Genomic DNA, 25,677 nt, shown 5'->3' on the forward strand with positions numbered 1-25,677 from the left:
CTGTAACTGTACCCTCACGGTGATTCTCTAATTAAAAATAAATAAATTATAAAAAAAAAAGTTTCCTGTTTCACAGATGAATGATATGTAGCAACAAAATTAATATAACCCTATATTTTGAAATATCTTCAGCCTAATAAGCCAAACTATTTTCAAAATGCCCTTTAGTCTCTCATTTTGTTGTTGGTTCAAGAAAAATACTTTTAAAAGAAGATGTTGTATACAAAAATGCTCTAGGGTTAGAAGTCAAAGTTCAAACCTAGTGTCAACTCTTTAAATATAACCGTAAATTTGGGCATGTATACTTCATACTTTCTATGGAGCTGTTCATACCAACACTTCAATAGAAAAAATTCAGAAGATATTTTCAGCCTTACCAATATAAGATATTCAAAGCATATAAAATATATTATTTGTATATAACATATAAATGTATACGTGTATATATATATATAGAGAGAGAGAGCAAGTAACTCATGATCTGATGAACACAAATCAGAATAAACATTTCTGCAACTGGCAACTGGCATGGAATTAATACTAGTGTCAAAATCTGAAAACAGTTTCATACTCAATTTATTTGAGTAGAGAAGTACATGGTTATAATTGATATTATTCTTGTATGAAATGTAGTTTTTATTTAGCTTTGTGTCTCTGCATTATTTTTCCATAAAAAGCACATGTTCTTTATTGCATGCCCTTTGATGAAAGTTAAATGCATAAAATATACTTTCTGCTGCCAGATTATATTTGCATAGGCTGCTTAATTTTGTAAATGATGCAGATAAAACCAATGAAGCAATGTGTTAAACCAAAACAAATCTGGAAGTTAATTATTTTAACAAGAGACTCTCCTGGAGATTATAAATTAAAAGCACATTATTCTGATGAACTCTATTTTCTAATTTAGCTATTTATATTTCTCACTTGAGGAAAAAATGTTCTCAAAATAAAAAAATGAGTATCACTTCAACAGGTTGAAAGATAGAAGTCTTTGTCTTATAAATACATGCTTTTCCTACATTTTCTTGCTACACTCTGATCAAGACAATTTATTAACTATACCTTACATCCCTTCCTTGTATAAATTATATTTTCTAGAAATATAAGGTTATATTTATATGTATAAACATATTTCATAAACATTAGCATGTATTATTCATACATATGTGTTTATATACAGATATCTCTGTTCATGTATATTTCATAATCAAATTTTCTGACTTCTGTTATATTCTAATGATAGACTCTTGGAAAGACTTTACCAAATGAGTAAGAATAAGGTAAAATGGCCAGAGAGATACTAAAGGAGGTGCTATCTTGCTTTGCACTTGGCCAACCCAGACTCAATCTATGTCATCCCGTAAGGTCCGCTAAGCCTTGCTAGGAGTGATCCCAAGAGCAGAGTCAGAAGTAAGCCTTGAGCTCTGCCAGATCTGGCCTCCAAACCAAATAAACAAAAATAATAAAATAAAATAGAAAGCTCTACATTGCACTATTTCAAAGAAAAAACACCTGCACAATCTGCTAGAAATCTGATTTTTCTGCAGCTGAAAATTTAATTCAGTTGGAGATCACACTTTGCATGCAGGAGACCCTAACTCAATCCCTGGCAACATATGGTCCTCTGGGTATGGCTGGGAGCAACCAGGGAATACTGAAGTGGGCGTAGCTCCTAAACACAGAGGATATTGTCCAAAAATAAAGAAACAAATAGTCCCCGCCCCCAGATCTAGTCTTACTATAAATCTGTAGCATTCTGATAATCCCTAGTACCCAGGAAAAATAAGCTAAGACAAAGAATAAAATTGCTTCCAACACAGTTTGATCACTGTCTTGTTTTTCTGTCTTGTTTGAAAAATGCAAATAAGAGGCTGACCTTCATTGAATCCCAGGCACTCATTCAACCACTGGCCACTGAAATTTTTCCCAGGATCCTACTATTAGGCAAGGAGGTTCATCTATAGGAAAAATTGTTTTTTTAACCAGTAAGAGCTTTCTGCTTCAAAACAAAGCCATCATGTATCTTGATTTCCAAAAGGATTGTAGGTTTTATTTTGACAACTCAGTGGAGTAAATGAAATGACAAATATAAAAGGAAAGAATTAAGAATGTATTTAGCAAAATGCTGGTATGAAGGCATCTAACTGAACTTTAAAAGCATGTTAAATAAAACAGTAAATTGATTATTAGAATATCAAAAATAAGACAAGGGGACCAAATCCCAATAGCTAGAGTATGATTTTCGCTGATAGTTTTTTAGAAATTACTCTAAAGAATATTCAAATAAAACAAATTGAGCTTGGTACTTTAGTAATAATTAAGTAAAACAGTTTTATCTATGAAAACATACCTCACTCTGGTACAGAAAGTGACCTGAAGAAAAATAAGTTGGATCTTATGAAGGGATGGGTCGTGGGTGTGGGAGTGGGGCACTTCAGTGAAGGGGAAATGAGGTAACTCTACACCAAGACCATAAGTGTTAACACAATTGCAAACACATTACTTTAATTCTACTAAATTTGAAAATTTGATATAATTGATACTTTTTTTTTCTTTTTGGGTCACACCTGGCGATGCACATGGGGTTATTCCTGGCTTTGCACTCAGGAATTACTCCTGGCGGTGCTCAGGGGACCATATGGGATGCTGGGAATCGAACCTGGGTTGGCCTCGTGCAGGGCAAATGCCCCACCTGCTGTGCTATCTCTCCAGCCCCTAATTGATACTTTTTAAATAAAGGCAAATAAATGTGTATCAATCTTATCAGACTGTTTCAATTGTACATACTTACTTCTTTTAAGTCCTAATGTGTAGCAAACCTGTCTTGACATACTTAGACAACACAGGATAATTTCCAAGAGTATAATGTTCCTGTATGTGAGTCACACCTGTTGGTGCTCAGAAGCTACAGCTGGTTGTGTGATCAGGGGAGTAGACAGTGCTGGGTATGGAACCTAAGACTCTCACAGGAAGTATACACTCCAGCTTGAGGCACTTTCCCTAAGAGTATTAATTATATCAAGGAAATCACTGTATCACTGCCATCACTGTCATCCCTTTGCTCATCGATTTGCTTGAGCGGGTACCAGTAACATCTCCATTGTGAGATTCGTTGTTACTGTTTTGGGGATATTGAATACACCGTGGGTAGTTTGCCAGGCTCTGCCGTGCGGGCGAGATACTCTGGGTAGCTTACTGGGCTTTTCGAGAGGGACAGAGGAATCAAACCCGGGTTGGCCACATTCAAAACAAACCCTATCTGCTGTGCTATTGCTCCAGCCCATCAAGGAAATAATGTGTCTTACATTCTAACAATTAGGTGGAAGCTCAGGTAATGCTTAAAAATAAGTATGTCTGCATATTCTGGAATCAAAACCCCAAGTCATTTAAAATTCCTTCATGTAATTCACAGGGATACTATTGGAATGCGTAGGGAGATGCTCCTCAGCATGTGTTTTATTAGAAACATGATTATGGTGGCATTCATTATGACACTTCCTCTTTCAGATATCAGAGCTGTTGATCCACAAGCTCAACCAAAACTTGGTACACTTTGAGCTGAAGCCTGGAGTCCAAGTCCTTGTCCATGCGGCTCACTTAACAGCAGGTAAGTTTCAGCATCCTTGGCTTGGGTCTGTGGCTCTGGAAAGGGGGTATTCCTTTCTGTCATTTCAGCCAAAGAAAATGAGATGAGAACACAGCTACTCAGAAATTAGGCATCAATTCTTTTTTTTTGCTTGGTATTTTGACCTCAATAGGAATTCCTCAATCAACAAGGATCATTTTCCTTAATCCCTGGAAAATAACATCAGTACTCAACCCAGTTTTACTCATATAGCATGCTTCAGATAAACTGAAAAAAAAATCAGTTAACCTTGCAATGAATAATTTTCTAATTTTCAGCAAATTTTCACTTTCATATCATTCACATTAGAAATATTTAAATAAGTATACATATGCATATATATTTTTAAATTGGGGGATGTAGTAGAACAGTAAAATCAACTTGAAATAAGAATGGAAGCCTAAACACCCAATAATTTGGAAAGGCTTAATCCCACTGGAGTGAGCAAAGCTCATTGATGATGACAAAAAGTAACACAAAATTGGGAAGATCAGGAATATACTCCCAAATTGTTGCTTGTACTTTATTCCATATAGGGAATTTGTTGAGCAGGACTAATATTTCTGAGAAGAAAAACATGTTTCTAAGAGGCGAGGCAAGAGCCCTGGGGATTGAAGGAAAGACTCTTGCAGTACAGCAAGCATTGTATGAAGCTGATAAAGCCAAACAAGGGCCCACTTACTGATGCTTCAGGGAGGCAGAGACTTTTTCTGGCTTTTGCAAGAAAAAAAGCGTTATTAACGTCCAGAGCATGGCAGAGGCAGGAACAGCAGTCAACTCAGTCTCTCCATCTCTTTGCTTATGAAATGTTTCTACAGATATTACAAGTTCCGTCTTGTCTTGTTTCTTGAAACGGGTGGATCTTGGGAGAAAGTGAAGTGGGGTCTTGTGGTGAAACAGGACTGTCTCAGAATATATAGGATGATGATGGCAACAAATAGGATGGTTTTCTTATGTTTCCCTAAAATGGAACTTGTAACAAGCTTTAAATCCTTCCAAGTGTTTTGGAGGTAAAGGGCAAGCTAGAAAGACTGGGATATCTGAGGTTCTCTCTACTGTTGCTTCCTGCAAAAACAATTGTAACCTGTTTACTGCTTCTGCAAAGCAGGTGCTGAAAAAGAGTTACAATTTTTCATCTAATTCATCAATGTCAGTAACCCCGTCCCTGTAGGGCCACAGTTGCACAAAATTACTATGAGAACAGCACCGACAACAACAGAATGAAGTTGGGGGAAAGCCCAATCTTCAAGTGGTTCGCTTTAGAGACGTTGAAAAGAAGGAATAGAATTTGGTTTAGAACTTCCACCTCTAGTCTTTCTTTTTTCCTCTCACACCCCCACCCTAGGTAAGATAAAATTAAAAAAAAAAATAAAAGAGGAAGAAAAAAAAAGGACTATTGTTTGCAACATTTCATGTCTCATAAGCAGGATTGCTGATACCTTCCCAGGGACCATTCCCGCTCACTGTGGCATCACATTAATTGCCCGGCAGATGTTCAGCAGACTTCTTTTCAAAATATTTCAGCCAGAGTTTGTTGCTGGTTAGAGAACCAATGCATTTTTTGGTTTGTCTCCAAGGGCAAAGAACTGTCTCTTTTTAAGAATTTACTGGCCTTGTTTTGCTTTTTTAAATTCAGTTCCCTGATCACTTTAATGGGAACACAAGGTAAGCATTTCCAGGTATCTGAACAGTCAGAGACTGGGTTTATTTGGTTCCAAGCCCCCACCCCGATGTTCTATTAGGAAATTCATTATCTTTATTCTCTAAATTTAGCTCAACTTTAAACCCTAGCTAGTTTTCTTCTTAGCCATTCCTCTGCATCTTTTTCTTTGCAATTCTTCTTAAAGTTCTGACCACTCCTGACAGCTATTTCGGATGTTTCTGCTGCCAAAAGGAAAGCTCTGAGATTGTTTAAGAACAAGATGATGGGAATAAGTTAAGAAGGTCAGACAGGATTGTGACTTAAGGGGCACACTTTGTATTTTAGGACTTGGTGGCACCCAACATCAATGTTTGGTACACAAAGACTAAACAACTTAGACAGTTGGAAAAGGGAATAAAAGTCATACTGGGTGTTGGACTGAAAAACCTGGTATTTTACCTTTACTCGTAGCATGCCCTAGTGGTTTAATCATTCCCTCTCTATTTTCCCACATCTCATAAGCCTTTTTATGTAAAGGATTTACTCAATAAAATTTGCCCACATTTTCATGGCTACTTTCTAAAAAACTCTACCTTATACCATCAATCCCTTGTCTCAACTACATAGAGTTTTTAAATCTGTATCTCTGATGAGATTATCACTCCAATTTAAATTATTGAGGATAATTTTATCATATTAATATCATCTCTGTTATTATACCGCAGAATTTGACTATATCAGATGTTTAATAGTTGTTGCTGATGTAAATAACTAGATGAAAAATCTATTTTTACTTTATAGAGATATACTCAAAACTCCCAACCTACCCCCACCCACGCCTCTTTTAACCTTCTGATTTATTCAGTGAGCATATCTGTAGGACGTGCTACTTCTTATCAGATTAGTGGTGAATAGAGTCACGCATTAATTTGTCAGATAATCATCCAGGAAACGTCAATGTTAGTATTTTTATTTTGTTTGGAACTCTTAAGTGTTACTATAGATATTTTTATGCACATTTTAGAGAATAGGAACAGTTGAAGAAAAAGTGGGCTCAGTGCTACATGTAATTATGTGTCCAAGAACAAGACTGTCACTATCACTGTCACTGTCATCCCGTTGCTCATCGATTTGTTTGAGCAGGCACCAGTAATGTCTCTCATTGAGAGACTTATTGTTACTATTTTTGGCATATCCAATACATCACGAGTAGCTTGCCAGGCTCTGCTGTGCGGGCGCGATACTCTCGGTAGCTTGCCGGGCTCTCCGAGAACAAGACAACTTTGACAAAAGGGAAAGGGACTGGTAAGAGTATTGCTGCTAAATGTTATCAAAAAAATAAATAAATATATTCATTAGCCCTTAGTGGACTGCTCTGGATGCTTTCATGAGGGTTCTAGTATGAGAGAACAGCATTATGTCATGGGAGAAGTAAGGGGCATACACCTTAGATTACCTTCTTCTTGCCTAATCAAACAAACCAGACCTCTCATTTGTTTTGTTCTGTTTTGTTTTATTGCCCTTTCTTCTGTGTACTATCTCACTCATGATTTAAAGTATTCTCTAATTTCTCTGTATTTACTTGTCATTAATTTTGCACATTCCTCTCTGTTTTACTAGTTCTCTCATATTAAGGATGGTTTTTTACAAAGACACACAGGAAGACTGAATCTGGTGCAGCACACTTGATATCTATAGGTACTTAATGGTGGAACAAGGTTGAGTTAGAAAAATGCACTTAAATGTCATTAGTCTCCTCGTTGCCTATGGTAACTTGGAATTTACTCAAGAGAAAGGCCTATTTAAGATATCTCAATATTTTTCCTACATGAATCTACACTTAAGAATTTTTCTAAAAACTCTGGTACTTACAGGGCAATGAGATAGACTAAGACTGTCACTTTAGATATTAGATGGGATTTGAAACAATGCTAGCTTTAAAAAGCTTTGCTAATTCTCAATAAAGTGGACTAAAATTATTTCATACTGAAGATTATGAAAAAATGAACATTAATGTTGAATCTGAACTAAAAAGGATTGTCTTGAGCAGTGATAGAGTAAGCTGACATTATATGCATATAAAGTGAATAATATGACATAGCTTAGATCTCTGAGTTGCATGTCCTCCTAATTTCCTAATTGGCATATAGTCAGGGTAAAATATAACACAAAAGCGAATATAAAATTCAGAGGAAGAAAATAATGCATTATAAATATTTTTCATCCATAAGTAAGTTAAAATTTTCAAAATCTACAAAACATGAAAACAGGGAAAATGTACAAATGAAATAACTTGTAAAACAATAGATTCTGCAATAGTCAATAATCCTTTCATTAAAATCCACCCCTTCCCAAGTAAGATTAAATATATTTCGCAAGTTATTCTACAAGAAACTTCAATCCAACTGAAAATGATGGTAATTTGTTTGATAGACATGAGTATCTAGGATTAGGACCCTCTTTTTTGGTTGCTGAAGAAGATTGCTTTTGTGCTTCATGTTCTGTGTTCACATATAAATCAAAAATCCAATCAGAAAGCTGAAAGAGGGGCTTGCATCTCTTCTGAAAAGATCAAGACCAGGCGGTACATTCAATTTTGACCTGAAATTTACCATCTCCTGGTAGAGTTCCAGGTGATGGAATCTGCTATCAGGCAATAAATTAAAACACTAATTACTGAAACATTTTTTTTAATTTTATCAAACTGTTATTTGTCCCTAATGTTAGGGTCAAATGAAGTAAATCCTCTGAGTTCTTCAGAGACTGGGAAAATAAACAAGCAGAGGTGGAAGTGAAACGTATAAGCAACTTGATTTTTCGATGGTAGAATTAATGAGATAATATGTAAGTGTCAGTGTTAGAGACCCAGCAAGCAAGGGCAGCATCACCAACCACAAATTTTTTTTTTCTTTTTTTTTTTTTTTGCTTTTTGGGTCACACCTGGCGATGCACAGGAGTTACTCCTGGCTTTGCACTCAGGAATTACCCCTGGGCGTGCTCAGGGGACCATATGGGATGCTGGGATTTGAACCCGGGTCGGCCGCGTGCAAGGTGAACGCCCTACCCGCTGTGCTATCTCTCCAGCCCCACCAACCACAAATTTAACCCAACTGATCCTTATTAAATTACAAGCAATAGAATTTCAGTGATAATTTGCATTTCACAAGAGATTTATTGATCAGGTAAACAGAAACTTGACGGGCAGGACCTCTATAGAATATGACTAGAGTGGATACAACAGACTGATTTCCTCAAAACATTAAAAAATGAGCCCCTATTATTTATATGAAAGAAAAAAACCCTTCAGAATCCTGTAGTAAAGCAATCATTCTTTCTTTGTGTGTTTGTTTTGTTTTATTTTTGTTTAGGGACCACATCGGGCAGAGATCACTCCTAGCTGGATTCAGTGGGGACATTGGGGTGCAAGGGGACATTATAGTATTATTCTTGACCTAACACTCTATAATAGTCACCACAGATCTTCAGAGATTTTTTTCAAGTGTCACTGCACAAATCCTGAGAGGCTCCCAGGAAGTACTCTTGAGAAATCAGTGTATTTTCTAAATTTCCCAAATGATGTTATGCAGGCAGACCTTTCACTGTTCTCCACAACCATTCCCCTGTAGCTTTCTAGAACAGAAAGTCATGTGACTATCAAAGAAAGGTTCAAGTAAATCTGATTTATAACTCCAGACTTGCCTTAAATAAAGAGGACCTGTGATATTAATGTAGGAAGAAGTTAGTGACAAACATTACAATCAAATGTATGTACAATTACATTACTAATTGTACACATTACTAGTTTGTACTAATGTACAAACTGATTTCTCTGCATCTCCAGAGGCAACCAAACTGACAGTATGGCTAGATGACAGTGGGAGTAAAGAAAATGCAGCACATCTATGACGTGGGACAAAGCATATCCGTAATCGAGATGGATGGCAAAGGTCAGTCAGGAGTTGTAGCCATGAAGCAGTTGAAAAATGATTACCACAGAGTAAACTAAGATCTTAGCAGAAGATATAATTGAACAGCCATGCATTTTTATAAAATTTAAATAAATGATATTATCCAGATGCTATTAATGTGCTAATATAAGCAGAAAATAATACCGCTGCATCTAGCTATATTTTTGCATGTGTTAGAGATTCAGGATGCTGCTATATTTCTACTTTTCCAGTGGGGTCACTGTTCTTCCAGAGTTTTGGAACAACATGGTTAAGAAACATGAAAGTCAATATTTCTCAAAGGAAGAGTCTCAAATCCCAGGTTATTTAAAAAAATTACACACACACACACACACACACACACACACACACACACACACATATGCTCCTCTGACTCCCTTACTAAAGTTTTTGTGTTTAGGATAATTGTCCTTTGTCAAGGATATTGTGTGGTTTTTAATAAAACTGTGATCTTCTGTTATCTTGGCCTCCGTGATTGTGGCTGACTGCTTCAATTTCTTTTTCAGGTATTAAAAAAAAAGATATTATCACAGATATTAGAAAATTAATATTTTAGGCCTCAGTGGCTACCACTGGGTATTCGATAAGCGCATCTGAGAGGGGTTAAGGAACTCAGAAAGAAACTCCGTCTAGACTATGATATATCCGGACCCTTGCCAACAAATTCACATGTAGCCATTTATACTTGTAGGCTGCACTTGTATCAGACACAAAATATCAGAAAATACAGTGTCATCAAAGCCACATTGTTACAGATGCAGCTGCCACTTTGTCTAGTTGTGGAGCTCAGAACTATAAAGCAAAATAAGTTGTGGTACAATATTTTCCATTTAAAGATGAAATTACTCCTTGGGAATTCTTCCACCACCAATAAATTTATCTGCCTCTGTAGACTCTAGTTGCCTTCTCATCTACACAATTATCATTTACTATCCTAGTCTTTTGTGAATAAAGTTATGCTAATAGGATTTTGCTTTCTATTTTTCCCTCAAAATAAAATTTTATTCTCTACAAATAATTGGACCATCTCACAGACGAAAGGGCCAAATAGCTGTATACAGTTGTTAGGCCATTATGAAGTTAAAAGTAAGGACAGGTGTTAATATACCTAAACATGTCTCTCCTATATGATTAGATGAATGCAAAACATTTGTAACTATTTATAACTATCCTATGGACCAACAATAAGGTATCTGATCAGTGCCAAAAAGATTCTTCCTTTACCATTTTTATCGAAGTTTCCTTTCATAAAAGGGCCTGAAATACCTAGAAGATAACCAGCCTGAATTTTCTTAGGCCTGAAGATATACCAAGAAAATCTATGACAGATTCTAGGATAACTAGGGTGGGGGAAAGTTAAAATGAATGGCAACATTTAGGTGCCCAAAGAAAGCCACGTTGGAAGTAAGTGTTAATTATAAAGTGTTAATTATAAAGTAAACGATGCATTTCTCCAAGGTGATGACAGTTAGGCAGATAGTCAAGAGAGACTGATGGTAGGAGGTTGAGGGGGGTGTAAAACAGGAGAATACATATAAATAAGTGTAAAAAATCATCTGGCAGGGGGTGACGGGGGAGAGCCCCGGTGGCTCGCCCCGGTGGCTCTCCCCGTTGGCCAGCTGACGCTGGGTTTTCAGGGAGGTTGGTCCCGGGTCGCTCACCCAGCCATAGTGGCCCGGGCCATGGGGCAGACAGAAGAGGAAACGAGGGCCAAGCCGGTTGATAGATCAGTTGCCGTTTATTCCATTCTCTCCACGCATTTGTTCCAGTCTCTCTGAGCTCCCTATTTCTCTTCTCTCCTCTCTCTCCTCCAGCACTCTTCCTCTCGAGCTCCTCACTCCTCCATCCCCACTCTCTGGATTCTCCTCTTCTTCACTAGTCTCTCCCCTACTTTTCTCTCTCCACCTTGTCCTCTAGGCTACACACAGTCTGGTAGCAAAATCAACTAAGAAAACCCTTCCTGAGGGCTGCCAGGTTCAAAGGAAACACCACCTAGGGGCATTTCAAAGCCCTTCCTGAGGGCCCACAGGCAAAAATACCTCTTAAGGTGTTTTTCTCCTTCCCTCAGTCCAAAAACTCCATCAACATCTCTAAACTAACAATACTAGTTATTTTTATATGGACACAGTAAGAGATACATTGAGGCTTGCAGGGCAGCTCTTCTGGGAACATCTTGCAGAATCAGACTACAGTGCTCAGGCCAGATTAATCATTCCTAACCCTAGCAGGATCCGAATCTAGTTATTACTTTTTGGATTATGACAGCATCTGTCCATGACCGAGCTCTTGACTTATAGTTAAGCACTTTGGCCAGGCTCATCTCGATGCCAGGGTAGCACATATCTCACCACTTGCCCTGGGTCCATCCCGTCTCTCTTTGGGACCCTGCTTTTGGGGGTACTAGGAAGTAAGGGCAGCTGAGGCTTAGGTCGAGAGAACAGATGCCCAGGAGGAAAATAACATGTAGAGTCTAATGACTCCCAAGTTACAAAAGCATAGCATTTGCTACAGTCTTCCTGTGCCCATACAAAAGGACTTGGCTCTGAATAAACTATGCAAAGGACTCAAGAAGAGAAAAACAATATTCACAAGTCAACAGAACACAAAGAAAGAGGTTACAAATAAACACACAGGAAAGTTCCCAATAAACCTAACTACCTGAGGCTATGTTATCCTACAAATAAGGAGAAGATATAGGAACCTAAGATAAGCTGCCTTTTAAATATTTTTTTAATTGAATCACTGTGAGAGCCCAGCAAGCTACCGAGAGTATCTCTTCTGCATAGCAGAGCCTGGCAAGCTACACGTGGCGTATTCGATATGCCAAAAACAGTAATGATAGGCCTCATTCTCCTGACCCTGATAGAGCTCCAATCATTGGGAAAGATGAGTAAGGAGAGGCTGCTAAAACCTCAGGGCTGAGTGTAATAGAGAAGTTACTGGTGCCCGCTCGAGTAAATCGAAGAACGGGATGATAATGATACAGTGATACTGTGAAATACACAGTTACAAAGTTGTTCATGTTTGTGTTTCAGTCATATAATGTTCCAACACCAATCCCTTTACCAGTGTACATTTCCTGCCACCAGTAATATCCCCAGTTCTCCCCCCCCACCACCATAGTCTGTCTCTAGATACATACCCCCTCCCCCTTTCCTTTTAGGCACAGTGGTTTGCAATACTGATACTGAACTTTCAGCACTCAGTTCTTGTCCAGAGTAATCATTTCTGCTATTGTCATAGTGGTCCTTTCTGTTTGTAACTGCACTCCCCCACCCCTTTTGCGGCATGCTTTGTACCATGATCGAGTCCTACCGTCCCTTGTTTCTACTGTCATTGGTATATGTATTTGGGTATATGTCTCATACTAATGTTTTAGAATTCCGTAAATGAGTGCAATCGTTCTGTCTGTCCCTCTGACTCATTTCACTCAGCATGATACTCTTCCATGTCCATTCATGTATAAGTATATTTCATGACTTCCTTTTTTCATAACATCTGCATACTATTCCATTGTGAAGATGTGAAGATGTACCATAGTTTCTTTGTCCACTCATCTGTTCTTGGGCACTCGGTTTATATCCAATCTTAGCTATTGTGAGTAGTGCTGCAATTAACTTTGGAGTGCAGATGGTGTTTCTGCGTTGTGTTTTTGGGCTCCCAGGAACAAGCTGCCTTTTAAACACCAAATTTCCTGTGCCAAAGAAACTTAAGTTCTCTGACTTTTGTCTTTTGTGTCTGCTTCTGCTTTGATCCCGGTTCTTTCCATTCATCAAATATCTTGTTTTAAAAGAGACCATTCATGCTACTAAAATACTAAAATACAGAAATCCAAAACCTCGCGGCTGCTATTGTGGCCACATTACCTCATATCTCTTCATTCTCAGCAATGAAAAACAAATTATCAAATGCTTCCTTTCCAGCAGGTTCGACTTTGGTGGGGGGGAACTCCAAATAATAGTGAGTTTTTGTTGAAATATTGAATGTAATCAAAGTAAAGAGAAAGTAAAGTGAAATTTAGGAGTGAGGGGCTGGGGGGTGGGGGGTGGGGGGTATACTGTGGTTCTTGGTGGTGGAATATGTGCACTGGTGAAGGGATGGGTGTTCGAGCATTGTGTAACTGAGATTTAAGCCTGAAATCTTTGTAACTTTCCACATGGTGATTCAATTTAAAAAAATAAAAATAAAATAAAATAAAACAAAGAAGCTAAAAAAAGCAACTAGAGTTTTCTGTATTTCGATATAAATAAATATTTCTATCTGAAAATCTGAAAAAAAATTTAAAAAAAGAGACCATTCATGGTCATCTTATAACTGGTCAATGGTAACAGAAATCTATAGCAACAACTGGGTAATATAGGGCTCAAAGGGGAATATTTTTCACTAAAAACTGAAAAAGAAAAATTTTAAAGAGTAAAGATATTAGTGATTGTTCATTAACAACCCAGTGGTCTCACAATACCTTTTAATTATCACTGGAGTCTCTGGATCAGCCACATGGTCCTTTTGGTTTTGTCCATGCTCAATCAGTTATGGAATGTTAGGTAGGGAATTCTTTTAATCCTGGTAGGGCTGGCCCAACAAGTTGGAAGTTGGCTGACTAAAGATTTATCTAGCATGGCCTTGGTTGTGGTACATCAGCTGTCCTCTATGTGGTCTCTCAGCTTTCAACAAGATGCCTTTGGTTTATGCCCACGTGCAATTATGATAGGGTTCCATGATAGTGGAAAAGTCACAAGACCTTGAAGCTCATAATCAGCTATCTCATGATTTTTATTTTATTCCATTACTAGTCCAATTTATGATGTCATCTCAGAGTCGAGGAAAGGGGGCACAGGTCATGACTGCTTATAGAAGAAGCTTGAAATTCAGATTTCACAAGGCATGGGCATGGAGACAACTGAAAGCTAGTTCCAAAGACGCAGTTCTGCAGAAAACAGAGCTTAGGAAAGGATTTGAAAAGCTTTTATGTAGTTTAGAAAACTCTGGAGCTATAGCCCAACCTGGCTATTGTTAGCAGTTAAGGAGTATGAGTTGTTGGTTTATTATCTTTAAATAACCTAGAAAATATAAAGATCAGGCACACTTCAAAAGATAAAGGCTATTGACTGAGTGACTAAGTGAAGTCTACCATGCAGTGCTCTTGAACTCGTATGCACACTGATTTGTTCAGCCTGATACCTTTAGAGATTTCTGGGGTAGACCTTTAGAGATTGGTATTTATTTTTCTCAAGCTCAGTCTAGGAAAATTGAATTTTCACAGGTTCTCCAGGTGATTATGATTCAGGTAGTCTCTGAACCACACTTTGAGAAACATTTTGCATAGTAAGCAGGGTTCTTCATTGACTTTCAACCCTAGAAAATCAAAAGGCATCCTTCTCAAACACCTTGATAAGTTTGGTCTCCCAAGTACCATGCTGGTCATTAGTTGGCCCTTTGACCTCAACTCCTGATGCCAAGATATTCCTGAAGACTCCATCTTATTTTAAAATAAACACTGTTGAATCCCTAGTCATTAGAGTTTCTGTCAGTTTCCACCTTGTCTAGGCTCCAGACTTATTGCTCTACTAAGTAAGGTATGGCTTTGCTTAAGTGTCTGATTCAGTTTGCATTTGAACTGTAAGGAAGAACTATCATATTCATGTCTTTTATAATAGACACTCTTTCCATCCTTTCTGTACTGTTTTTGTGTGGTCCCCACACCAAAATCAATTTCAAAATGAAATAAGTTAAATTCATTTGTGGAGGGCTAAAGAATTAGTACATCAGGTAACATGCTTTTCTTCCAGGGGGCTGACCTGGGTTCAATCCCTATCACCAACATATGGTTCCCTAGGACAAAATCCCTGAGTGCAGAGCCAGGAATAAGCCCCAAGTGTAGCTAAATTTACCTGCCCCCTGCCAAAGAAATAATAAAACCACTTTTTCTCATTTTTTTTTCATTTTCACAACTTTCTAAAACATTACATTTACTTTTTCTCATTTCTTTTTGTTGTTTTTATTCTCACAACTTTCTAAAACATTATATTTTCTCTCCACCTTGTAGCTGAGGTTCAAGTTAAAGTCACTTAACCCATAAATGTCAAACTTGGAATCTCCTTCAAGGCGCAAATCAGCTGCTTTGCCCTAAATATAGAAGTTTGAATGTATCCAGTTTGCACAAACAATAACCATATACTTACTGCTCACCAGACGCCATTCACGTTTCCCAGGAAAACTATTGTTATCAATATAGGCATCTCAGTCCTGAATGAATGGAACATACACATTCAGTGCAGTTCTGAAGTCCTTGAAAGATGTTAGGGAGCTTGTGTGTCTGCACCCAGACTTAAGACATGTTGAGTGCTTTGAAGCCCGTTGTGCCTATCTTTGCTCTGCATGAAAAATGGCAAATAAGCTGCTCAGCACTTCCCTCCATGCTTCTAGTTTCCACCTTGTTTCGGCTGCAGTTGGAGACGGATTAATTTATGCTAATTCTACACAACATGCTAAACCCCATTTATCACCAGTTTCCATTCCTCAGCGAAACACACACAAATGCACCTAAGTGTTGGGTAAACTAAGATACACAGCTGCTGTTGTGCAGAGCAATAATAGGCCCGTTTATATTCGCTCTCAGATGAGCCAACTGAAGCCACCCAGGGAACAGAGACCAGTGGTGTCCAATCTCCTGCTGCTGCTGCTGCCTCTTCCTGCTTGCTGGCTCTGAGAAGACTGAGAGGCAAAGGGTGTGTGGGGGATGGAGGGGGCATCCAGAGAAGACATAGCATACATTTTCAAACTCAGACTGCAGAAGCTCCACGTGATGTGCTGATTGCTTAACAGTGTTGATGCTGCTGGCTTGTGAATGATGATTTGAGTAGGAATGATTTAGAACTGAAATATTTTAGCTGGGGAAAGAGAAGAGAGGAACTGGGTAGAAGGGGAGTGTGTGTGTGTGTGTGTGTGTGTGTGTGTCTGTGTGTGTGTCTGTGTGTGTGTGTTCTGTTAGTGAAATCCTGGCCAAAGCAATTTCTCTTCATTTAAAATTCCAGTCTGTCAAGCAGATTTGGCATTCTTCCTGGCTGCTCCAATGATATTCCGTTTATTATTTAAGAACATTCATCTTGAAATAAGAAGTTTAGCGAACCTGCCTCTCATTGTCCTGTCTCTGTCTTCTCTCTTGGCCTCCATTTGTTCCCTGTCAACTTAAGGGTTTGTACTAGAAGATTATCTTTAAAATATCTTCCTATTATTATTCCTTAAGTGTGATAATGGTTTTGTGATGATAATAGAGAGACCACTGAGGACACTGGAAGGGAAAGAAACTTTATCATTAGAGTTACAAATGACATTATGATAGCTGACATTTACTTTAAAGCAATCCAGTGGTTGGCATTGTAAGGGCTGCATGGGGGAAATAAAATACTACTGTCAATGGGCTGATGGATATTGAATTCAGTGATAGAAAATCAAAGTTTTGTCTCTCTCATATGCATATTACACATTATACATACATGCAAACATGTGTACAACATATCGGGCAGGCCTGTACACATATATCTTTACACATGCATTTGCCGTCAGAATCAGAGTGTCTACCTATGCTCTTAACTGCTTCTTCTGCTTCTTTTCAAGTTGAATGGGCAGTATCCAAACTGTACAGGGTCAACTAAGATCTGGAAATCATGTCGTTTGACCCTGGCACATGCCAGGACTGACACATATGCTTCTCATCCGCTGCCCATGATCTTTTGTCTTATTGCGTGTTCCATAAATGATGTAAATACTTGAATGGTCCTTGACAAAAAAAAAGTTTTCCTACTCATTTTAAAACTTAATATAACTGTGTCATTTTTAAATTTGCTTTGTGCCTATAATTTTACTTCTAATTCCCATTCTTAGAAGTGCCATTTTCATTTTCTGATTTCTCTTATTGAAATTAGCACAGAATTGAGTATCCGAAAAGAAGAAAGAAAAGAAAACCATGTGTTTGTGTGAATTTCAGTTCATGTTCTCACTCTTCATTCACTAATTCAGAGTTCTTTGGGAGAACTGATGAAAACAATTGCAGCTGCTTTCTGCTCTGCTCTTGAGAGTCACATAATGTACATTACTAGGGAAGGTGTTCTCTTCCCTGGCGATTTACCACCAATTGCATTCCGAATTAAGAAGGATTCCTGGACTCCTTTGCTGATGGCTTTGTTTCCCTACTTGGACTAAAGAGACCTTTGCTTTCTTTTCTATTTTGAATTGAAATTCCTTTGGGTATCCCCACTGTGGTGGAACCACAACCCCCCTGACACAGGCCCACAGATCCTATTACAGAGGAGGGAGGGATTCCTTATATTCAGTGCTTGCTAAAATTCCATTCTGCTAAAAATAAGCCCATTTCAAGAGAAAGACCTTCACTTTGTGTTCCACCAAAACTCGTAAGCGTATAGAGCATACTTGGTATAGAAGTGGCTGGGACGTACTCTTATAAAATTCAGCCAGACCTAAGCAATACAATCTTGCACCTTATATAAGGTTGAATTGTTGAATTTCTATAACTTGGGGGTGGGGGACGCATAATGTTTCTATTTCTGATTCATCACAAAGTACTGCAAATGATGCTGAAAGGTCACTAGCATCTCTAGGTATGAGGCTGTGCTTAAATTGCTGAGAGGTAAAGGTCGGCATTTGGTCTTTTATGTGGATACACATCCTTGTATTTTATGCTTCAGCTATTCTGTGTGTAAAAATGTCAGTTTTCCAGAGGTGAAAATTAGTTGCAAAGTCATTAAAATGCAACATGTTTGACCCTGAGATGGAAGAAGTTTTGAAAGGGAGAAATGTTCCCCAGAACTATGTGCGAAGGGTAAACCCAGGCAGACGGGGTCTTGTTTGACCTGAGAGAAGTGACTGCATCGGAGAAGCTGGCTCTGATCTACAGAGCCGTCAGGGCTGTAGTGAGAACCCCAGGTTCTACCCCCTCTTCATCCCCAGAGTGACTGCACTTTAGAACTGTAGCACTGCCATCCTGTTGCTCATCGATTCGCTCAGGTGGGCACCAGTAACGTTTACATTGTGAAACTTCTTGTAACTGTTTTTGGCATATTGAATATGCCACGGATAGCTTTCCAGGCTCTGCCGTGTGGGCGGGGTACTCTCAGTAGCTTGCCGAGCTCTCCGAGAGCGACGGAGGAATCGGACCCGGGTTGGCCTCATGCAAGGCAAATGCCCCCCCCTGTGCTATCACTCCAGCCCCCCAGAGTGATTACCCTTGATAAATATTCACTCCACTGTTGGATTCTTGCATATACAAAACATATCAGCATGCTCCATTGCTCCCCACTTCCTTCTCTATTGTAGAATAGGAGTGAGCACAACTGAATAATTCAGAAAAACATATTTCTGCTTTATTTTCTTTTTCCATTGGTTATCTGTGTTACCTTGTGGGGAAAGCTTGTGTTCCTAAGATTGGAATGTCTAATTATCATATCATAATGCATATTGTTTTAAAACAATAGTAGCAGTAATAATAAAAGTGGATACTTACAGAACAGTTACTAGGAATTTAGCACTGTTATCAGGGATTCACATACAGTGTCTTTTGGAGGTCCGACTAAAACCTGATGAGACCGTGTTCTCATTTTCCTCTCCCACCAACATGCCTTCCAGGTGAAGGAGCTCCAGATGCCTTAACAGGACACAGTAGTAGAAACTTTAAATCCAAGCAGTCTGCCTCCTGCGTCCAGACTTAAGATTGTTCTTCTTTCTTTCTTTCTTTCTTTCTTTCTTTCTTTCTTTCTTTCTTTCTTTCTTTCTTTCTTTCTTTCTTTCTTTCTTTCTTTCTTTCTTTCTTTCTTTCTTTCTTTCTTTCTTTCTTTCTTTCTTTCTTTCTTTCTTTCTTTCTTTCTTTCTTTCTTTCTTTCTTTCTTTCTTTCTTTCTTCACACCTGGCAATGCACAGGGGTTACTCCTGGCTCTGCACTCAGGAATTACCCCTGGCAGTGCTCAGAGAACCATATGGGATGCTGGGAATCGAACTCGGGTTGGCCGTGTGCAAGGCAAACGCCCTACCCGCTGTGCTATCACTCCAGCCCCCCTCCGCCCCGAACTTCTTTAAATGCTTTTAAATTGCTCCTCTGCCCTTCTCGAATAGGATGGCTGGAACAGACCAATGGCTCTCACAGGCTCCAATGCAGCCAAAGCCGTGTTCCGGGACTTAGCATGCCTCTGCGTGAGTAGTGGCCGTCTCTCATGGCATCTCACCCACCCCGTTCTGCTCACACCCTTCCCTGTGCTTTCTCCCAGCTCCTCTGGTGGACCTCAACCCCACCCACAGCGGTTCTGCCATGCTGATGCTCCTTTCGGTGGTGTTTGTGGGTCTGGCGGTGTTTGTCATCTACAAGTTCAAAAGGTATGTGTCCATCCATGCAGATCCCCATCCCCCACCCTACCCCCCCTTCTCCCCGGCAGGTTCCGAAGCATGCATCGCAGTGAAAGTGTCTCAGCCGCACAGAGCAGTGATGGTTTCTGTTAATGTTTTAGGAAAATCCCGGGGATTAATGTTTATGCCCAGATGCAGAATGAGAAAGAACGAGAGATGGTCAGTCGAGTCAGTCAGCCCGAAAGCAGGCCCCATATCCCTCAGACTGAACTCAGGAGGCCTGGCCAGCTGATAGATGAGAAGGTGGAGTCACAGCTCATAGGTAAATGATTCCCAGTAGCCTTAAGCTCTTCAGCCTTCGTAGTCAGTGGCTGAGTCTCTCTCTAACCTCTTCCTGGCTTGACGTAACCACTTTCTTCTGCTCTAACATTCTAAAGAGAAACAGCTAAGATACCTCCTGCCTTGCTTTCTTCCATTAGAATGTGGGGTGCGGGAAACCCTTCTTGCTTTTCTCGCCGGTTTTATTTTTCTTCTAAGTGTATTCCTTGTTTTGCAAGAATTCCTTTCAACACATTGGGCTTTAAATGATCTTGAGCAGAGAGCAAACCACCAAACGCAAGAAAGACAGGTCTCAGAGGCCAGATCTGAAGTTCCAGAGGGTCCCGCATGATTTGAGGGGCAGGGGTGTAATGACAAGAGCAGGAGCCAGCACCACCTGGAGACCACTCTGAAGAGGACCAACTGCTTCAGAGACCAAAGCCACCAGGAGACCTGGCTGAGTGACAGCCTGACCTCCCTGGGAATTTTTTTAGTTGGCCAGTAATCTGAAAACTGTCCCCCAGGACAAATGAAGCCTGAAAATGTTGAGGACACTAAGACATTCACATCGAGGCAGTTTATAGAATCTCCTGGGAATGATGCCTCCCGAGAGAGAACAGGGAGGGCTATATTTATAGAGGAAATTGGCCAATGTCCATTTCCTCGGTACCCTGTCTTCTAGCAGAAGTATTAAAATGAAGTTTCTCATAGAGTTCTCTGCCTGTGATGTAAGCATGGAAATCCTGCAGCTAGGTGTAGAATCTCAAGTGGAATTGCCAAGTTCCCATCTTTATTGCAAGGGAAAATTTCCAGAAATGTAGATATATTCATGGAGCCACCATTGCTGATCTATTTCTCTCCTTATTTCTCCCTGTCCGTTGGCATCAGGCGTTGGGCTGTAAATATTCCCTTTAGATCCTGCATTGCTGACGATGATGGATAAATTATTGTGTAACTCTCTATGCTTCATTCTAAATGTAACTAATGTCCAAGCGCCTCAATACCATTTCTTAGGATACTTATTCTGTTCCTGGGGGAAAAGATGAGTCCCTAAATCGAAACATACCCCTCTCTTTAAATAGATATGGGAAGATTCTGCGGTTGTATTAAGGGGAAATTTAAATGCAATGACTAGCTCCTGTCGGAGGTAATAACAACTGCAGTCACATCTGGTGCCCAATTTTCATGATGCACTTTCTTTTATTTGGTGAGACAAGGTGATAAATGTGTAATTGCTTTGGGTTAAAAAAAGAAAAAGGCTTTACTGTCTTGGGTTCAGAGATGCATTCGCCCTGTCTATTCACTTCCAATGTTTCTAAGTGCATTTTTTTTTTTTGGGTCATTTGGTTTTCAATCCCATTTCCACGGGGTAGGAAACACAGCCGCTGTTTACTTTATTAAAGTCGCAATCCCTCCTTCACCAGGACCATCTTGCTGTCCATTGCAAAAATCTCTGACACCTTTCCATTTCCAGTGTCATTAAATAAGTAAGTGTTACACGTTTTCTCTTAGGAGAGTAGCTTTACCCTCCCCTCCCTCCCCTTCTACTCAACCTGGTGACTCATCTCTCCGATTGCAAAGAGCAAGACACGCCACTCCGCCTGCAACGCCAAAGCGGGGATCTGCTGGGGCGCAATTTGCAATTTAAGGAAAAGCCCCAAAGGCTCCAGGAAACCTGCTGATCAGGAAAAGAATTTCGCTCTTGTCAAGTGCATCATCCTTCATGACCACTAACTTTATGTTTTTTTTCTTCTTCTTTCCTCTGTTGTTCTGTTTCCTATTTTGCCAGGAAGTATTTCCATAGTTGCTGAGAATCAAAGCACAAAAGAAATCCCTACCTATGTAAATGTTTGAATGGAGGACGCCAGTAAAAACAAACAAACAAAAAATACAAAAACAAACAATACAATAAAAACAGTCAAAAATCCAAACAAACAAAACAAACTAAACACTCACTGCATCGGGACTTTTTAATTCTTCAGACACAGACAACAAGGGTTTTTAGCTTTAAGCCTGTGCATGTGGACAATACCTTGAGAACATGCTATGAGGGGCAGTGTACAGGTGCTCTCTTTTAACGGAAAACACTCCCCTCCCCCTTTCTTCCTTTCTCTTTTTTCTGATGGGTCGTGTTTGTAGAAAATTCATAACAGAGAAGCCAAGGAAACCTGCATGTGTTTTTGGAAATATCCTTGGCTCTAGAATTAACAGCTATTTTAGCACTCCAGGCTGATGGGTGGGTTAGCCACCCCGGCCCTTTTTCCTAAGACACAGAAACACGCCCAGGAGGTTCAGCCCCTGAGCAGTTTCTCTGTTTCACCTCCCTTCCTGTCATTTTCCCTACTGAATTATATTTGATGGCTCTATTGACCAGCACTGGCCACAGGCTGATTTTTCGCTATTCTGTGAGGCCCCAGGACAGTGAAATGCATTGCATTTCCTTGTGTGCAGGCAGAATAGGGAAGGAAGGAGGGAGAGAGTGGGGGCGGGAGGGAGGGAGGGAAGGAGAACTGGAGAGGCAGTCACATCAGAAGCAGACCTGGGTTCATGGTCACCCCTTCTGAAATGACTCCTTTCCCTTGGAGTTTTCCCTACTGCACCTTTAGGAAGAGAACAGAATCCCCCATCACCTGGCCTTTCTCTGATTTGCTGTCCATATGTGGTCATGATCTGTTGATGTCTTTGTATCTCTTCCTTCTGCGTCCCCAAGTTGTCCTTCAAACTGTTCCTACCTATACTTCCCAATCTTATTGCTAGATTCTGAACTTTAACTCTGATGTTCCCTAAATATTGGCCTCACCTCTGCCAATCCTGCCCCGGTCCCCGCTCCCCCTCCCACTCCCCCGCAAGTTTCTGATCTCTCGATTTTGTACACTCCCAAGCATGCCAACTTCTGTACACACTGACCAAGCTGCATCCTCCCCTGCGAGGCTCAGCTTCATAAATCCTTCATCTCTTCCTGTAGAATCTGCCCCTTCCAAATGCCCTTGCCTTTTTTCCCACCTGGAAACATAATATGTGTAAAAGAGTTGATATATGGAAAGCAATTCAAATTTATGTCCATGTACACTGAAAAAAAGAAAAGCATACAGATGAAACCTGGTATTCTCACACCTTAACAAGTCAGATTCTAGAAGATTCTTGTGTGAAATGTTTTGAACATGTTCCTATGCTACAGGCCAGTTTCCTCCTGTGATGGTTGCTGTTATCTGGTATTTCTTATCTTACAGTCCAGTAAAGCTGTTTGTAAAATAAAACTGATTTTTAACCAGAGGCAGCAGCAGGTTAATGGATTTCATGTGTAGGGGTGTCAAAAAAGTCTGAGAACATATGGAAGTCATGTTTTGCATTAGGATAGGATTTGGGTTAGGTAAGGTGATCCCAATCAATTCACTTGGATGTGTGCTTATCTCTTGATATCAGAATATCAGCAAAGGAAAAGAATGTAAAACTTAAAGGGGAGGAGTTATCTGACAAACTCAGCTTTTCTAGAAGCATAAAGAAATGCCAGTTTTCCCAGGTCACTCATGAAAAAGAAAATATAGAGTAGGCTCCGGAGAAGACTCGGGAATATTATATACTGGGCACATCTTAGCTTTCAGCATGGATGCAATGCAAGAAGATTTGAAAGGCCACTAAGAAATCTTAGCTTCCTTTGTTAGCTGAGGCCCCAAGCCAGCCAACAAGTATAATAGGCCCTGTGGGTAAAGGGGGGGGGGGATTCTAAAGATCCTAATGACCCCTGCCTTTTGATAGTTTAAATAGTGAGTAGATACTAGCAAAGTTCTAGTCAGAAATGAATCAAGCAGATGCATTTATAGGTGAGTGAGGATGTCCAGTATAGATCTGGGAAATGGATAATACCTGAGGCAGTCATCTATTTGTAGAACTCAGTGAATCCCCGGACTAGAGGCTTCCTTATCTCATGGGAAAAAACATCCCCATTGATTCTATTCAGTTGGACTCTCTCAGATTTAATCTGGATGACGGAGTGTTTGGAAATCAAGAGAGGCTTGCTCAAAACAGTACAGGGAGTCCTTAGAGTTGCAGTCCAGTTCAATTTAATTAGAAAATAATAAAGAGGAAAATAACACTCTCAATCTAGTACAGTGCCTTGCCTAGAGTAGGAGTAAAACAAGTATTCCTTAAAGGAATAAATACATGAATACATGCAAAGTCACGTGGAAGGATGAAGCCGGGCTGGGGGTGGGATTCTTGTGAAAATAGAGATGGACACGAGATCCCAGGCATTTTGGTAAGTGACCAAAGATGACTAACTCCAGTTCAGCGTCTCCAAATTCATCACGTTCCTCTCTGCAAAGCTTCCCTCTACCTAAAGCAGGATTAGTGAGGCAAGGTACTGCTCAGGGTTGTTCTTGTGATCATGCCCCTGAGTTCTCAGAGTTCACTCTCTGGACCAGCAGTATTGGCATTACCTTGGACTTGAGAGACATGCAAATGTGAAGTCCCTATCCTCCAACAATTTAATTAGAGTCTCAAGGAATGGGTCCGGCTCGTTTTCTAAGCCCACTAGATGATTGTAATATCTGCTCATTCGAGGACCTCTGTTTTAGGCCATTCCAACTCAGTTCCAGAGATAAGAGATAAGATGCTAATCAGAGCCTACAAATTGGAAGGACCCAAGTGCCTACCTACTCACTAGCAGCAGGTACAAAACACAGTGAGGAGTTTGATGGGCTTGAGGACAAAGGAGTGGGTGGGGAGGAATGGATTTGGAAGGTCAGATTCAGAGCAAGCTAAAAATCTGATCCTGCTTTGCTTTCAAAAAACTCAGAAGGCAGACTCTCTCCCCTGAACTAGCTAACCAACTTTTTCTCCTTTGCCTTATTTCTAATTGGATTCTTAGTCCAAAGTGCAAAGATTTGCTTGGGTATTTTTCAGAAGTTCCAAACAGCAACTTTGAGACCAGTGGGGGCCTTGGCAGCTGTTCTGTGTTTTCCAGGATTCCAACTGAGCATTGAAATCCCTCATTTGCCAACTTATTTTTATAGGAAGCCAATTTAAAACAAACAAAAAAAAAAGTTTTCTTATAGTATCGGAACTACTTCTAATTTTCAAATGACTTTTTTGATGTATTTTTTTGTTAAATACTCTGTAGTGTAATGTATAATTGCTCTTGTTTATTGCTTTTACAATCATATTTATTAAACAGAAAATGTCTATAAGGTTTCTGCTTCAGTGTGTTCTTTTGATCCTAACCTTGGTGTCTTATCTCCGTGTAGAAGTGAAGCTCAAATGAAGCTTTCGAAAGCCATTGCGTGAGAATATGTGGTCCAGGACTCAGACTTGAGTTATCTTGTGGTGGTTGTCCTCTTGTTTTGGATTTGTTTCATTTTGCTGACATTATAGGATACATTCTACTATCTGACTTAATATTTCTGCTGTACATGACTTTAAACATCACTCTAAATGTCTTCAGAATAATTAACATGTTCATTATTATAAGCTCCTAGTTAGAAATTGTTAATATGGAATAAACCCATTCAGTCTGTTCCTAATCGTCAAGTGATGAAGGATCAAACTTACAGGTAGTGAATGGAAACTTGGAGAGCAAGGAAGATTTCAGTGAGAGTGTGGACATGACTTTGGACCAGGAATCAAGAGTGAGAGTCCCCCTGAAACTCTGCCCTCCATAGCCGGAAACAGAGCACTTAACCATTCAAAACGTTCAGTGTGCATATAATTTGAAGCCAAAAGAGCCCTCTTAACTGAGGAATTGGGGCATAAAGGGTGGCATGTCCAAACAT

General features: G+C 39.7%; 1 protein-coding gene across 5 annotated transcripts in view; it reads left to right on the plus strand.

Moving 5' to 3' along the window:
- Nucleotides 1-25,097, plus strand: part of SORCS1 (sortilin related VPS10 domain containing receptor 1) — a 580,968-nt gene extending 555,871 nt beyond the window's left edge. Inside the window, exons 24-27 of one of the 5 annotated variants that reach the window (XM_055118868.1) lie at nucleotides 3,511-3,610; nucleotides 19,516-19,621; nucleotides 19,753-19,913; nucleotides 24,812-25,097. In XM_055118868.1, coding sequence (XP_054974843.1) covers nucleotides 3,511-3,610; nucleotides 19,516-19,621; nucleotides 19,753-19,913; nucleotides 24,812-24,891 — 447 coding nt within the window. In that variant the 3' untranslated portion in view covers nucleotides 24,892-25,097. Of the gene's footprint in view, nucleotides 1-3,510; nucleotides 3,611-19,515; nucleotides 19,622-19,752; nucleotides 19,914-21,421; nucleotides 22,389-24,811 lie in introns of those variants that run through there. The other 4 variants (XM_055118867.1, XM_004611934.3, XM_004611935.3 and 1 more) reach the window with 4 other exon arrangements.
- The last annotated feature ends 580 nt before the right edge of the window (nucleotides 25,098-25,677 follow it).

This window comes from Sorex araneus, chromosome 11 (genome assembly GCF_027595985.1).
Source record: "Sorex araneus isolate mSorAra2 chromosome 11, mSorAra2.pri, whole genome shotgun sequence".
Classification (NCBI taxonomy): domain Eukaryota; kingdom Metazoa; phylum Chordata; class Mammalia; order Eulipotyphla; family Soricidae; genus Sorex; species Sorex araneus.